This window comes from Pollachius pollachius (genome assembly GCF_949987615.1).
Source record: "Pollachius pollachius genome assembly, chromosome: 1".
NCBI lineage: Eukaryota > Metazoa > Chordata > Actinopteri > Gadiformes > Gadidae > Pollachius > Pollachius pollachius.
This window is the reverse complement of record NC_136934.1, coordinates 41,635,805-41,651,062: the sequence shown is the minus strand read 5'-3', so window position 1 is coordinate 41,651,062 and position 15,258 is coordinate 41,635,805. Positions and strand designations below refer to the sequence as shown.

Below are 15,258 nucleotides of genomic sequence, written 5' to 3'. Positions count from 1 at the left end.
CACACAAACACACACACACACCTACCCACACACAAGTGCGACACAAACATGCGACGCACACACACAACACACACTTTTGTGTTCCTTGGTTTGTTTGAGTGGGAGGACAGCACCTCCCCTTATTTACCCTACTCAATATTTCATGACGAATGAATGCTTGCAGAATGAGGGATCACATTAATATTGCTGTTAAAATTAAGCAATAATTAAAATTTGTTAGTTTAAAAGCTATCGCAGTCGCAGTCTATAAAACTTTGATTACTGGAAAATTAGGTGCATTAAGTTTTTATGGCTTGGCCCACCGTGCTATCGCATGGGAATGTTTTTTATGCACTTGTCATGGGCACATGGTGCAGGGCTGTGTGGTTGTGTGTGTGTTTGGGGAAAAGGCTGACACGCTTTTATGTTAAAAAACATCCACCCTGTGTGGTTGTGCTCATCATTAGCCGCAGCGCAGTCCTTCTGCTTTCTCTGGCCGCACCAACAGGGGGGAGGTCCATAAATCTGGGGCGTCCGGTACATGTGGCGGTTGACTTGCGGCCAAGGCATGAGCGCCCTCGCTCCCCAACGCCACAGGTCATGGTCAACGGGCCGCGTGCCAGCCCACCCTGGATCAAAACCCCAAAACCCGGGGAAACACAGAGACGAGAGGCGTCGGCGGCGTGTTCCACGGCCCCGCGGTCGCACGCCCTTGACTGCGAGCAGGGCGAAGAGGAACCACGGCCGTTTGTCTCGGGACGCGACTCCGCCCACCGCATCATCTCCGGCGCCGCTCAATCCGCTAAATATCGTTTACTTCTTAAGTGCGAAGTCCCTTTTCTGCCGGAACCCCGAGGCATTACTCAACAGGGGGAAGGAACGGGGGGACAGTGGGGGGGGGGGGGGTTCACCTTCGCTGTGGTTTCACCTCCCATGGCTCAAAAAGCTGGGCCCACTTAGGATGCTGACGCAATGCGCTGGCCCCGTCGCTGACAGGCCTTGGACACTGTGCACAGCAGGATCGTGGGGATGAAATAGGGAAAAGGAAGAAAGTGAGACGCCGCCGGCCGGCTGCCTGTTATGTCTTCATTTTATTTGTCTGTATTGAAACATCAAGCTATCAAGGCAGGAATGGATGTTGCCAGGCACCGCTAATGAACCAATTAATCAATGAATTAGCCAAACCGCGATTGAATTAATGTGTTCTGGACGAGTTGCGCAGCAGTCACGGAGATCTCCCCGAGAAGGAGATTAAGTCCCAGCGAGCAGAACAGACACCGATCAACCGGGGCTTCCGTTATTAAGTCGGGCCCCGTCCTGAACTTGTGGCCCTTTTGCTTTCTCGTACGACCACGTCGTAATGGACCAATGATTTGTGCACGGCGTTCTCCTTTAAAAGATATCCTTCCTCCCCATGCGTTATAGTGAGAAGGAGATGAATACATATGTATGGAATATACATAAGTAGATGAATATGTATGTGGGCTGTGAATTGGGGGGGGGGGGGGAAGGGACTATATATGTCAAATCTGCATTTTTGTGGCTCTGGTTTCCATGTCCAGTTTCGTACGCTCATTGTCACCAGACATTCATGGTTTCATTATCCAGACCCCAAACCTTGGCCGCATGCCTTTCAGGATTCTAAGTTATTCCTTCATGAATGCGTGGTCTGAATGTGTTCGCCTGTGTGTGTGTGTGTGTGTGTGTGTTTGTGTATAAGTGGTTAGAGTGGGGGTGGTTGCCTACTTCCGTACGGAGATCAGGGAGGGCTGCGTATTCTAAGGATTGCAGTGTGCGTGGATTTAAACGCTGTAATTGACGTGTCACGGTCCCGGCTCCACGGTGGCCCCCCCGGCCCACCCCAGGCACCGCCATCCACAGATCCTGCTCCGTCGTTTACCGCGTTTACATCCCCACCCTCCCAAAGAGGCTCTCCAGCCGCTACGCAAGAGGGCGGGAGGGATGGAGGGAGAGCAGAGAGAGATAGAGAGAGAGAGAGAAAGAGAGAGAGAGAGAGAGGGAAGGAGGAAGGAAGGGAGGGAAAAGCCACCCGTTGATTATATGACATCCTCCGGAAGAAGGCTGCAGTTGTTTCCTGCATTACTGCTGGGGAGAAAAAAAAAGGGCCTTTCACTATTGAGTCTGTCACTCCCAATTTAGGCTAACGGCATGCACACGGCCTGGATCCACCCCCCCCAACCCCTTCCTCCCTTACCGGGCCTCCGCCCTACCCCACCGAGCGACCCCCCCCCCTCCCTCCCTCCCTCCCTCCCTCCCTCCGCCCCTTTTTACCAGGGCGCGCGGCCCTGGTGACAGTTTGATTAGATCATCAATCGTCGCTGTTAACAGCGGTTTTCCTGAGCACCTGGGCCGACAGGTCACAGCTGGCTCTCAGCTACCACTGGCCCCCTGACCCTGTGCTTTGTGTGCGGTTGCGTGTGTGTCTTTCGTGTGTATATATTATGTGGATGTCTTGTATGTGTGCGTGTATACAAAGTGTGTGTATGTGTGCGCTTGTGTTTGTGTGTGTCTGTCTTTTGTGTGTCTATATATATATATATATTGGATTTGAGGGTCTATTGTGCGTCTATATATATATCTGTGTGTGTGTGTGTGTGTGTGTGTGTCCGTGCACGCCTGATTACTGTCAGTACACTGGGACTTGTGGAAATGACCCCCCAGTGAAGGGCAGTGTACTGCGGGGGCCATTATGGAGTGCCGGCCGCTGTTCCTCCTCAATACAAATGAGAGGTTTTCTGTTGCTCTGGAGGGCCATTACAGCCAGCTTGTTATTTTCTGATATTATTTGGCTGGGGCCCCTCAGAGGTCAGCCAGTAATCAATTTCTTGTTTAATTCTTTACATTTGCTCAGGGATATTGTTTGTTAGCGAGGGAGAGCAGAGGACAGCATGGGTGGTGAAAAATGTTAATGCGTGACGAGAGACACTCGGTGAAACCGACCATAAAGAGGCAGTGTGTGTCTCTGTGTGTGCATGTGCTTGTCCGCCCGCGTGCATGCGTAAGTGTGTGTGTGTGTGTGTGTGTAGAGGAGTGCATCTCTGGACAGCAGGAAACAGAGAACCGTGTCAGTGGACCATGTGTGTTGTGTCTGTCTGCAGGAGACTGCCCAGACCAACAGCACGTTGGTCTCCTGGTCTCACTGATCAACTTTAACACAGTACTCTGATACACCAGATGACCAGTTGGTGCTCATCGTTGTCCCTAGTGCTCTTAAGTCTATGGCCGCACTATCTCTCTCTCACTCTCTCTCTCTGCCGCTCTCTCTGGGTTTTAACTGTGGATCTGCCCCTCAGTCTTTCTCTTTCTTTTTTCATTCTTTCTATCGGTCTTCCACTCTCACTCTGTCTCTCTCTATTATGGTGAGGGAGAGACAGACAGACACAGAGACAGAAAGAGATCGCTCTCTTCATACTGTCCTTCTCAACGTTGTGTCGTGTCTGTCTCTCGTTCTTCCAGCCCTACCTTAACACATGTGCAATGTGTTTGTGCATGGTCAGAGCGTACCCATGTATAGCCAACTCTTTAAGTTCTCCAGCCGTGCTCTCTGGTCCTGGTTGGCTGTGGCGGGGTGTCTTGCCTTTCCTGGTAAAGTGGTTACATTTATTGGCTAACAATAATGGGACAAAGTGTTGCGTCTCGTTGCGATTCCTCAGGTATCCCTTGATTAAATAAATGTCCCCGGCCTTTTCATAAAGCTTGTTTATGGCTGCGTGGCGCCATATGCTACTGCCTTTACCCTCTCTCTCTCACTCTCGCTCTATTTCTCTCTCTCTCTCTCTCTCTCTCTCTCTCTCTCTCTCTCTCTCTCTCTCTCTCTCTCTCTCTCTCTCTCTCTCTCTCTCTCTCTCTCTCTCTCTCTCTCTCTCTCTCTCTCCTTCCTACAACAAACCGCCTCCAACAGATGCAGGCACGCCATAATTTCCATGGCTGAGTCGTGGCGGAGGAGTTAAAGTTGTGAATTAACATGTAGAAGCCATTACGGTGCGATGATGATACCCATCTGTGCCGTTCCTAGGTGCCACTTAGTAAAACTGTCGCCGTGACAATGGCAGTCACGGTAACAATGTGATTCTGGCTTCATCAACCCGTGGCCTGTGTGCGCGATCTTCCGTGGAGTGGCTCCTCTGATTTGAAGATTTATTTTATGCGCAGAGTTTTTGACGGGGCAGTTGTCGCTGTTCTTCAGTACTGTGAAGTGTGTCTTGATGGGAACAACCCATTGATCGTTTTAGGAGGCTTTCTGTTGATCAAGTGGTCACAGAATTGATTTTAACAATTTGCATGTTTTTGCATTTGTTTTTACACGTACAATGTGACAATCTCTTTGCTCTACTCTCAGCCCTCTCCTTCAACAAAGTGGGTGACATTACACACCTCACTGGCCGACTTAGTTTTGATTATGCAAACGTAAGCAAAGTAGCATAAGTTTGGTTAATTTATTGTCCAATGCTGTATGAAAATGTCTGTCTGTGTACGTGGGTTTGCGTGTGTATGCATACGTGTGCGTGTGTGTATGTCTGCCTGCAATGTAACAAAGCATTGTCAGAAAAGCAATTAGCATCTCAACCCAGGACATGCTGGTAAACAGATCTGATGGTGTTCAGTATTGTTCCCATGTTGGGCTGCAGGAGTACTAGTAGGGGATGTGGTAGGGGCTCTATGTTATACGTGTTGGCCTTTGTCACGATTATTAATGGTCGTTTCACATTAACCTCAACATGCTAATAAACTTCCACAACGTCCCTTCTTGCCCAAATAACCCGGGTGATGAGGTTTGGCCTTGCACGTTTGTGTGCAATTGCAAGAGAGAGAGAGTGTGTGTGTGTGTGTGTGTGTGTGTTAGCGTGTGTGTGTGTGTGTGAGTGAGTGTGTGTGTGCGTGCGTGCCTGTGCGTGCAAGACACTTTCACCAGTGCGAACACGGCCACCATCAACACCATCACCTCAACAAACACATAAGCAGCCCCCCCCCCCCCCCCCCCTCTCTCCCTTCGCACACCCGGACCAAGATTAATGAAACTTCAACCGTTTTTAATTAGCACAGCTGCAGTCATCAATTACGGGCGCCCCACCTCAAATACAAATATTTTTATATTTGAGTCCAAAAAAACACACACAAAAGCTGAACACAGTACAGTGATTGTCTGGGTGCCCCCCCAGTCCCCTCCCCCCACACACACACACCTTCTATCACACTTAATGGCATTATAGTCTGTTTCGGGGGGTCTCCCTTTGTATTTATGTCTATAAACTGCATAATATACACAGACAAGAACAGAACCATAACAACAGAACATAATGCATTACACCTATGGAGCTTTCTAATGTGTGAGTGGAAAGTCAAAGGTTTACGTTGACTTTTTCTCACGCTATAACAAATCCATGGGTCAGATTATCCGAACAGGTTTAACGTTTAGCCATCAAGTCTGGTGGGTCTGCTTGTTCTCACACATATTCAAAGAATAGCCCTCTTTATCACTTAGCTACGCGACTTAAGGTCTCACACACCCACACACACACACACAAACACACACAAACACACACACACACACACACACACACACACACACACACACACACACACACACACACACACACACACACACACACACACACACACACAAATGTCTCTGCCTTAATGTATGTGTTGAGGTATTGTGAAAATAAGCCAGCCGCGCTCCTCTGGTGATGGAGCATAATTGGTGTGTGAGTGTGTGTTTGTGCGCGTCGGGCCGTCCGTTATGTGCGGCTGCAGGTGTGGCTGCGGAGCGGAGCGGGGAAGCGCGCTAATGAACAGGCATGCCTGCGGCCCACCAGAGCCATGCAGGTGGGCTGCCCTGCCTGTGGTCTGGTGGGCCGTACCGTGTCATAAAGGATACCGAATCACAACGGAGGGAAACAACAGCGAGACAAAAGTCACCGTTATCCCTGACGCAGTATTCTCCCCAAGCCCTTCTCCTTTCTCACTTTGGTTGGCAACCTTTTGTTCTTTGTGTGTGTGTGTGTGTGTGTGTGTGTGTGTGTGTGTGTGTGTGTGTGGGAATGTGTATGTGTGTGTGTGTGTGTGTGTGTGTGCGTAGCGTGTTCGACTCCTTCATGGAGACTTATGTTAACGGTTACTTCAATACATTTAGTCATGAAGAATAATAAACTCCCTTCTTTCTCATTAAGACACACGCACAAAAGCAAAGCCCCGGTTGAAATGGATTTGATTTGCATGGAACAGCGTCTCCTGAGCGAACGGGCCGCGCGGGTCGGGTCTCTGCAGTTACTCATGTTTGATGCTATTTGACTATGAGCAGCGGTAATAACAGAGCAAGTGAGGCAGCTTCGTGACTTCAACATGTGCAAGGCTCCTTTTTTGGGTGTGTGGGGGGGGGGCAGGAGAAAGTGGGAGCAGGTGGGGGATGTGTGTGTTGTGGTGAGGCAAGAGACGTTTTATTTTTATTGCCGCACGCGTGGCGACACACACACACACACACACACACACACACACACACACACACACACACACACACACACACACACACACACACACACACACACACACACTCGCACACACACACTCATATACACACACACTCATATGCACACACACTCATATACACACATACACAGATACACACAGACAGACACAGATACACACACATGTTAGTATCCCCTCGGAGAGAGCTGGGGAAACTTCTTGAATATTTTATGAACCTAAGGAACCCCACCTCTGTCTCTCTGCCCTCCTCCACCCACCAACGCACAAACACCCTCCTCTGGATAAAAAAATTCCCCACTTCTGCTGTGTCCATCAGCACACACACACACACACACACACACACACACACACACACACACACCCAGGACACACAAGCGTGCGACACGTACACAAAAGCGCACAACAGAAATAATATTTTAAATGCAATCATTGTCAAGCCCAAACAATGTCATTTATCAAGGGAGCGTTTGGGACTGTATAATAAGTTTCACATTATTAATAACATTTTTCATCCTCTGTCAGCCCTATCTGATTTATGGCACGCGTTTGATCTAAGGTGATCATTGAATTACAATTTCTGTAATAAGAGAAAGGCTGGACCAGGTCTCTGCTTCTGCCCAGTGGAGCATGTGCGCACACACACACACAAACACACACACACACACACACACACACACACACACACACACACACACACACACACACACACAGGCCTGAAGCCACGTCGCACGGTTATTATGCGAGGCTCAAGACAAGACGCTGCACGGGCTCAGTATTCTTACAGTAGCTCGCTGGCCGAGCGAGCCAATTTGCTAAACATCCGTGGGCTACACCAATGAGCCTGCTTACCTAATTTACAGAAAATACGGGGGGCTAGGTTAGGCGGCAAGGGGGGGTTGGACCGAGACCCCTGTTAATTAGATAAGGAACAAAGCTCATTATTCTAAAATGATATTGAGCCAGGAGAGTACATAGGAGCGGCCGGGTGTGGGCCGTGGTAATGAGACGGGGACGCACACGGTGAGACGAGGGGCCCAATGATTAACAGTCACACCGCCCTTTGACGTATAGACTCCGGCTTCGATTTGTATCTTTATTTTTTTATTATGACGTGGTCACCGATGCACTTTATATCTACCTCTCTGTGTCTAATCAGAATCCAATTCGCAGGAAGCACTCCCAGCGCACTTCCTCCCGCCGTCCTCCCCGGTGTCCCACCCCCACCCCCACCCCCCCCTCCCCACCCAGAAAACCGCCAGAGATGTTTATGTGGTGGTTGCGGCACAAACCATTTGAAACTGACAACAATGTATAGAAAAGGTTTATTTTGAGGCAATTACACCGAGACAACACACACTGACTATCAGCTCGGATCGGTGCTTTTATGTAAAAAAAAAAAATCTTATTTTGAGTTCTAACTTATTCGTACTTTATTTATTTATATATTTTTTATATTTTAGTTAGTTTTTTTGTTCCTGGCCGCTTGGTCCGGCGCCACAGCTCAAGCCCCCTGGGTGTGAGGGTGAGGAAGAGGAGGCTGAGTAAGTTAGACAGAGGATGATCAGGTTGTGAAGATCTGGTTTTGGACGTCAGGCAGCAGAAGGGTCCCACCCAGACTCTCAGGCGACCGGCGGCCCCCCCGAACTGCGATCAAACTCCCGCCTCAGCAGCGGCCAGTGTTGCCGTCGAATTTTTGTCACACACTCCAAAAAAAGATAATTGGCTTCATCCCACTTTCTTTTCCCCTTCCTCCTAACCTTCTCCCACTCACTCCCCTGTCTGTATTTTTTTGCCCGCATAACGCAAAGACGTACGATCACGCTGGCGAGAAGATGTAGAAAAAAGTCCAACATAAATATTTTCACGGCACGGCAGCAGTGGCAGGTGAACCTAATGAAATTCCGCCGGTGTAATTTGATTTACGAGGCGCTAATGCGAGCAGATATTAGAGGGAGAAAAGCGACGATACGGCTCCTTTACGCTGTATTTAAGGGCTATCAGAGGCCTGATAAAGAGCGCTCCGTCCTCAGAGCCCAAGCCCCCGAGAGTTATTGTCGCCCAAATTCATATTGATAGTAATTCTTCCTGGCTCAATTTAGTGCCGGCAATATATAAATATGGAGATAATAGATAATTTTTGGTGCCTACTTCCGATCATGATGGTGATTTTGGAGACGAGGGATGGGGTGGGGGGGGGGGAAAGGAAAGAAAAAAAAGTGGGGGGAGGGGGAGCTGGAGGGTTGGGTTGGTGGTTGGGTGGCGGTGAAATGAGGAGGGGTTTCCAAAGCATCTGGATGGCTGTAATCACAGCTGGAGTAGAGCTGGTGATGGGGGTAGGGGGGAGGTTGGGTGTAGTATGTGTGTCAGGGGGAATAGGGGTGTCTGGGTGGGGTATGGGGGCGTCTGGGTTGGGTATAGGGGTGGGTGGGAGGCGATTGACCTGCCAATGACACACAAATCAGACCCCTCTACCCCACCCTCCTCACACTTTTCCGGGGCAGCTTTTATCACTCTCTTGATTTGCAGTTTTTGAGTGAAAAAATGTTCTGATGAATAGAGGAAAATTCATAAAATCCATTATGACTCTAAATTAGTCGGGAAGGATCGCATCCAACACTCACTCACATGCACTCTCACACTCACACACACACACACTTGCACGCACACACATATTCCTAGTTGATTCCAAGCCCCGGGTACAGCATTGAGTTACATTGTTTTATTGGGATTTTTTTTTCTCCTCTGGTAATTTGAGCAAGTGTTCAAGTGTGTGGCTTTGCATGCAAAATATTTGGTGTATGTGTCTGTATATATATATATATATATGTGTGTTTGTGTGTGTATATGTGTGCGCCCAACCCAGGCGCGCCCGCGTGGGGTAACTTCCCATCCACACATTTCGGCTCTGTGTGTGCGTGTGCACATGCACTCTTTTGCGCACCTGCGTGTTTGTTTATCCGTGTATTTTTTAAGTGTGTTTAGACCTCGTGAGCTATGGCGCACAATAAAAGCAGGCAATAACATGGCCGGCACAGGGGGGACCCGGCCTTTGTGGCCACAGAGAGCCTCCTTACCCCGCCCCCCTTCCCCTATACTGCCCCCGTCCCCCTCCCCCTCAGCCCCCTAAGTTATGGGCTGAATAACGGCGGAACAATATTAAGATAACATTTCCCGACTGTTTGTCGGGCGGAGGGCTCCTTCACCGCGCTTTCATCACGTCCACCGTGTTCATTAAATTGACAATTTGTATTTGGCCTACAGCGGGATAAACAGTGGCTTATCTGATGGGGCCTCTTCTTGTATCATTTATTTCATTATCTCTCTCTCTCTCTCTCTCTCTCTCTCTCTCTCTCTCTCTCTCTCTCTCTCTCTCTCTCTCTCTCTCTCTCTCTCTCTCTCTCTCTCTCCACCTTCCTCCCTGGAATGAAGGTAAATATAAATCTGAGGCAACATCTTTGTTTGCTGCTAGTGTTTATATTGCAGGCATATGCAGCAGTGGACTCCTCTTTCTCCCTCTCTCTCCTACTCCCTTACTCCATCACTCTCTGTCTCTCTCAGTGGAGGTCTCTTTACAGTTCTCTTCGGGGCACATATGGCATCTGCATGGTGCGCAATTTTTATTTTGCTCACTTCACTTTTTTTTTTGTTGTTGGTCGGCTAGTGTCTCAAACATACTGATCACAACCCAAAAGAAACGGAGAGCCCCCTTCTCGTTTTGTTCTGGCCTCGCTCATCCACTGACTCAGACAAAGCAGTGGCGGGCCTCAGCCCAGCATTAGCCAGGGCCGACGGACACCGGCAGCAGAGCTCTGTTCATTTAGAAGGTAGTGTGGAGCCATCCAGCCAAACTGATTAAATTGTCCACTGAGGACATTCACTACAGTCTGCAGCGGCCCTCCGCCCCCTCCATTCCCGACGTTTCCTTCAGCTTTGGATTCCTATAGCCTGGGAAGCAGGCCTGTCATCAGGCCCGCTTTGAGCGCACCAAGAGACGCACATACGGCGGCGACTCTTTGGGTCTCCGCGGCATCTAATCTTTATTATGTGTGGCTTGAATTTAAACCAACACGGCGCTTGTGTTTAATCGGGTTACAATTGACTGCCAGAGCAGAAAGACCATCCTCCATCCCCACTCACGCACGCGCACACACACAAATGCATAAACGCCACAAAACCACACATGCACGACGCATCCATAGGTTCCGACCCAGTCAGACACCATTTAGGTTTCCCTCAGTCTTCCACCAATATGTGGAAGAGCTCAAGGCCAAAAGCATTTAATCTTGTTCAGCTAATTTAGTCTGGATTTAAGCTGCCGGGCTGAGGAAGTGCAGAAGTGCAGTGCAGTGATGGAGGAAGGGGGCGAGAGAGAGGAGAATGAGGGGAGGAAGGAGAGATGTAGGGAAAGATAGAGAGAGGGATAAAGACTGAGAGGCAGAGAGAGAGCAGGGGAGGCACTGAGGAGGATGATCCATTCTGACCCTAGTGAATGCTGTCATGTTTCCGCCTCTAGGTAATCTCTCTCACTCACTCGCTATTTTGCATGTGAAAATGCTCTCCTGACAGTTGCATATCAGATACATTTTTTCTCTCCCTCGTCTTTTTTCTCTCTCCTCCCCTCCGCCTCTCGCCAAATAAACAACAGACTTCACTTTGAAGTTGTCTGTTTGTGTCAGTTTGGCTTGAGGCAAGAGCTTGCTCTCTCTTTCTCTCTCTCTCTTTCCATCTCTTTCTCCCTCTCTCCCCTCTCTCTCTATCTCTGTCTCTCTCTCTCTCTCCCTCGATTCGATCTCTCTCTCCCACCTCCCCCCTTCTCTCTGTGAGCCTCGTGCTGGAGTGTGAGTCCAGTCGACAGGTTGTTTTCCCCCTGCCTCAGCCAAACACAGACACGAACCACAAACCCTTTGACTGTTGAGTGAGCCTTTAAAAAACACTCGTCCGGTTAACTTATCCAAAGGAATGGGAGTCGACGGCCCCTGACACTGAGATTCTAGGGTCCTGCACCCTAATTGCACCAAATGAACAAAAAGATAACCCCCCTCTTTGTCATCTAAAAATAAAGATGTGATAATTGTTCCCCCCCGATTTTTACAGTTTTGTGAGCAGTGCCACATTTGACCACCTAGGGGGCGCTGGTGCAAAGTGGTGATGATTGTGATGCCTTTACAGCCCTTATCTGCCTATACATACACATTTATATAACCGCGGGAGTGAATTGTGGGACTTCGCTTGGTGGATGGTATCGATTGTAATCTGTGAATAGGCTGGTTTAGTTTCCAACCCCCCCGGCCCCCCCCCCGCCCGAGCACATATCTCGTGCACGCTCTCGGTGTGCACAGCAAACCTGGCCATTCAAGGCACATCACTCACGCCGCTGCCTCCATAGAACGCGTAGAAAGAAAGGAAAAGAGGTAGGTTACGGAGGACGAGAAACAGGGGGGAGAGATGCGGGAACGCAGAGCGTGTTTTGATACGCTCGTGTTGGTTGCCCCCGCTGTGGCCTACGCGCGTCAGGGGTTCCACATCAAGCACATTACCAGACCTTCCTCAGATCTCCCATTGGTTCTTCAGATTTCTCCCTTCTTCTGCCACGCTATTTATCTCTCTGTCCCCCCCCCCCCCCTTTTCTCTCACCTCACCCCTCTCTCGTAATGCTTCCTCTGCTCGTCCCTCCCTGTGCCTCGTCTCGCCCTCCTCATCTCTCAGTGTCTCTCACTCTTTCTCTCTCTCTTCCCCCCCCCCCCCTGCACCTCTCCCCTTCCCCATCTCTCGCACCAAGCCTGAATGCGAAAAAGTCGTGGAACAACTCCATCATTATCTTCCCTTCCCTCCGTCCCCTACCTCTCTCCCCACCTCGTCCCTCTCCTCCGTTCCGCCGTGTTCGGAGACGCGATGCATATGTATGTTCTGGGGTGAGTGGATAGTGATGGGGTTCTGACAAGATCAAAGCTCTCGCATCTGATCCCGTGACAAAACAGACAGCGAAGGGACCTTCCCACTTAGGCTTACAAAATCAACCAGCCAACCTCACACCCACAGCCGGCTCCCACCCCACGCCAAAACTCTTTTCCCACTCCTCCATCTCCTGCCCTTTTCTCCGTTATCACCCTGTTTCTCCCCTCCCTCCCTCCCTCCCTCCCTCTCGGTTCACTCTCTCCCATGTCAAGAGCTGTCCGCCCGCCTGACTTCTGTGATAAACAATGAGCTGTTTAGCTCATAAAGCAGTGAGTGTCGCGCATAATGTTTACAATAAAAGATAGCATCGCCACACTCATCTTGTTTACCCCTCTCTGCTGGTGGCATGGCGACGAGCCACGCTATAAATAGCGCGTGCCACAGACGTATGTATATATCTGTTGCCCAAATAAAGTCTCCGCAAGTAGCGGCTGGGAGATGGAAGCAGATAGTCAGATGGCGAGGAGAGAGAGAGACAAAGGGATAGTTAAAGAAGCCCAGCGAGAGATAGAGATCGGAGATTTTCAGAGGGAGAGAATGAGCGAGAAAAAGCTAGAATCAGGGAGAGATGAAACCTATAGTCAGGGAGAGAGGAATAGTAACTGCGAAAGAGGGAGATAATCCAAGGTAGATAGTCAGAGAGCTAGAGAGATATTCAATTGCATTCATTTCTTTTGTGATTAGAGTAAGGTGATGAAGGCGCCATTTTAAAGCGGGTCTGTGCTGTCCAGTAAACGAGCCTAAGATGTCCCCTTAAACACGCCCGCCCCTACATTCATCTCCATGGAATCACACGGATGGATGTGGACGCCACCTCTTCCTCTTCTTCTCTCTTCCCCTATTTCATCTCTCCTTCTTCCCTCAATCACTCCCCCTCTCTATCTCCCCCCCCTACCTCCACCTCCACCCCTCCCCCCATCTCTCTCCCCCCTTCTCTCTGCCCCCCTTTTCCCAGTAAGGAAGATGTATGAGCTTGAATTATTGATTCAGACACATGCTACATGCCGTTCGCAGTCATTATTTGTTCAGGTGAGTGTCGTGCGCGCTCGCCGTGAAAGCGATACCACGGGGATTAAGCGACACAATCAGGACTTAAAGACAACCGGCCTCCCGAAAAATAACAAGGCTGCCGCAGCAAGACGAATGCGGCGCCACAACCTGACTTCATTTGTTTATGACTCGCGCATTAGTCATTCCCGCGGCTAAATTCTGGTCGTATGTGTGCTGGGGGAATGCAGAGGGGGTGGGGGTGGGACGGGGTAAAGATTAATTTGAGCACAGGCGTTCTTTTGTTTTTTTACCTTCTTTCTTTTATGACTTAAGCGTTGTTCGTTATGCTGTTACACAGCCCTAACTGTGAAGCGGGATGGATATTTGGTTCCATCGGGTCCACTCGCACATGAAACACTATGAATATCTGGAATTTAGGCATCTCAGCCCCACCTGGACAAGCACCATCACAAGAGTGATCTCTCAAGGTGAAGTAATGCATTCACGCCGTAAAGAGGGAGCCTTATTATAATCCTTTATTTATTAATTTCATTTTTAGTATTTGTGTCTGTTCTAGTACAGTCAAAGAGCGATAGAGCGAGGTCCACAGAAAAAGCCGTGGGGTTGTGAGATGGGGTGGAGGCATTATGTAAAGCGGTGGGGTTGGGTGTCCGGGTGGGTGGTGAGGGTGGTCTGAGCGGGTGGTGGTGTTGCAGGGGTGGGGGGGGGGGGGGGGTTAAAGTGTTTTTGGCTGTTCATTTATCCTTGAATAAGTGGTCAGGGACCCCTGAACAGGTGAACTCCTTACCCGCCCCCGCCCAACAGCCCTTTCGATGCTTAATTGTGCGTGTGTGTGTGCGTGCGCGTGTGTGCGCGTGGGTGTGGATGTGAACCGTAACAGAATTTCTCCGGTCTTCTGGGGACCCCGGACGCAAAGCGTAGCATAAATGGAGAGGGTGGCCCCGCCTTCTCCTCTCCTTCAGGCCCGACACTAAAATCAATGACTGCTTATACAGACATGACAAGCCTCCCCCCGAAACCCCACCTCAGCCGCTACACCCACAAACCCCCTTTTTACACCACCCTCAACCAGCGTAAGCCTCGCCGTTAGCGGCACATCTGTGTGTGTGTGTGTGTGTGTGTCCACCATCTTTCACAGTCTTGTCTGTGCTTAGATTTTATAGCTTTTAGATTTTCTTTGCTGTGGGACTGTTAAATAACTCTTTGTTTCTCACTCTCTTTTTCTATTTTTCCCTCTTTTTTTCTCTCTCTCATTCTCTTTCTCTGCCTTTCTCTCTCTCTCTGCCTCTCTCTCTCTCTCTCTCTCTCGCTCTTTCTCTGCCTCTCTCTCGTTCTCTTTCTCTGCCTCTCTCTCTCTCTATCTCTCTCTCTCTCTCTATCTCTCTCTCTCTCTCTCTCTCTCTCTCTCTCTCTCTCTCTCTCTCTCTCTCTCTCTCTCTCTCTCCCCCCCCCCCCCACCCTCGCAGGAAGTTTGAGTGTGGCCTGTGCGAGCGCTCCTTCGCGGAGAAGTGGGCGCTGAACAACCACATGAAGCTCCACACGGGGGAGAAGCCCTTCAAGTGCGCCTGGCCGTCCTGCCACTACGCCTTCCTGTCCCTGTCGGCCATGAGGGACCACTACAGGACGCACACCGGTGAGACCCGGGACCCCGGGGTCAACACAGTTTGGGGTTTTTATTTAAAAAATGTGTGCAAAAGCAAGTCGGTAACACACAGACACACACACATACACACACACACACACACACACACACATACACACACACACACACACACACACACACACATGCGGGGGATATCCCTTCAG

General features: G+C 49.8%; 1 protein-coding gene across 1 annotated transcript in view; it reads left to right on the top strand.

Annotated features, from left to right (window-relative positions):
- Positions 1-15,258, top strand: part of znf407 (zinc finger protein 407) — a gene marked incomplete at its 5' end in the record, with an annotated part of 111,486 nt that overhangs the window by 45,647 nt on the left and 50,581 nt on the right. The window contains one exon of the mRNA XM_079755028.1: positions 14,919-15,085. Coding sequence (XP_079611154.1) covers positions 14,919-15,085 — 167 coding nt within the window. The remainder of the gene's footprint in view (positions 1-14,918; positions 15,086-15,258) is intronic.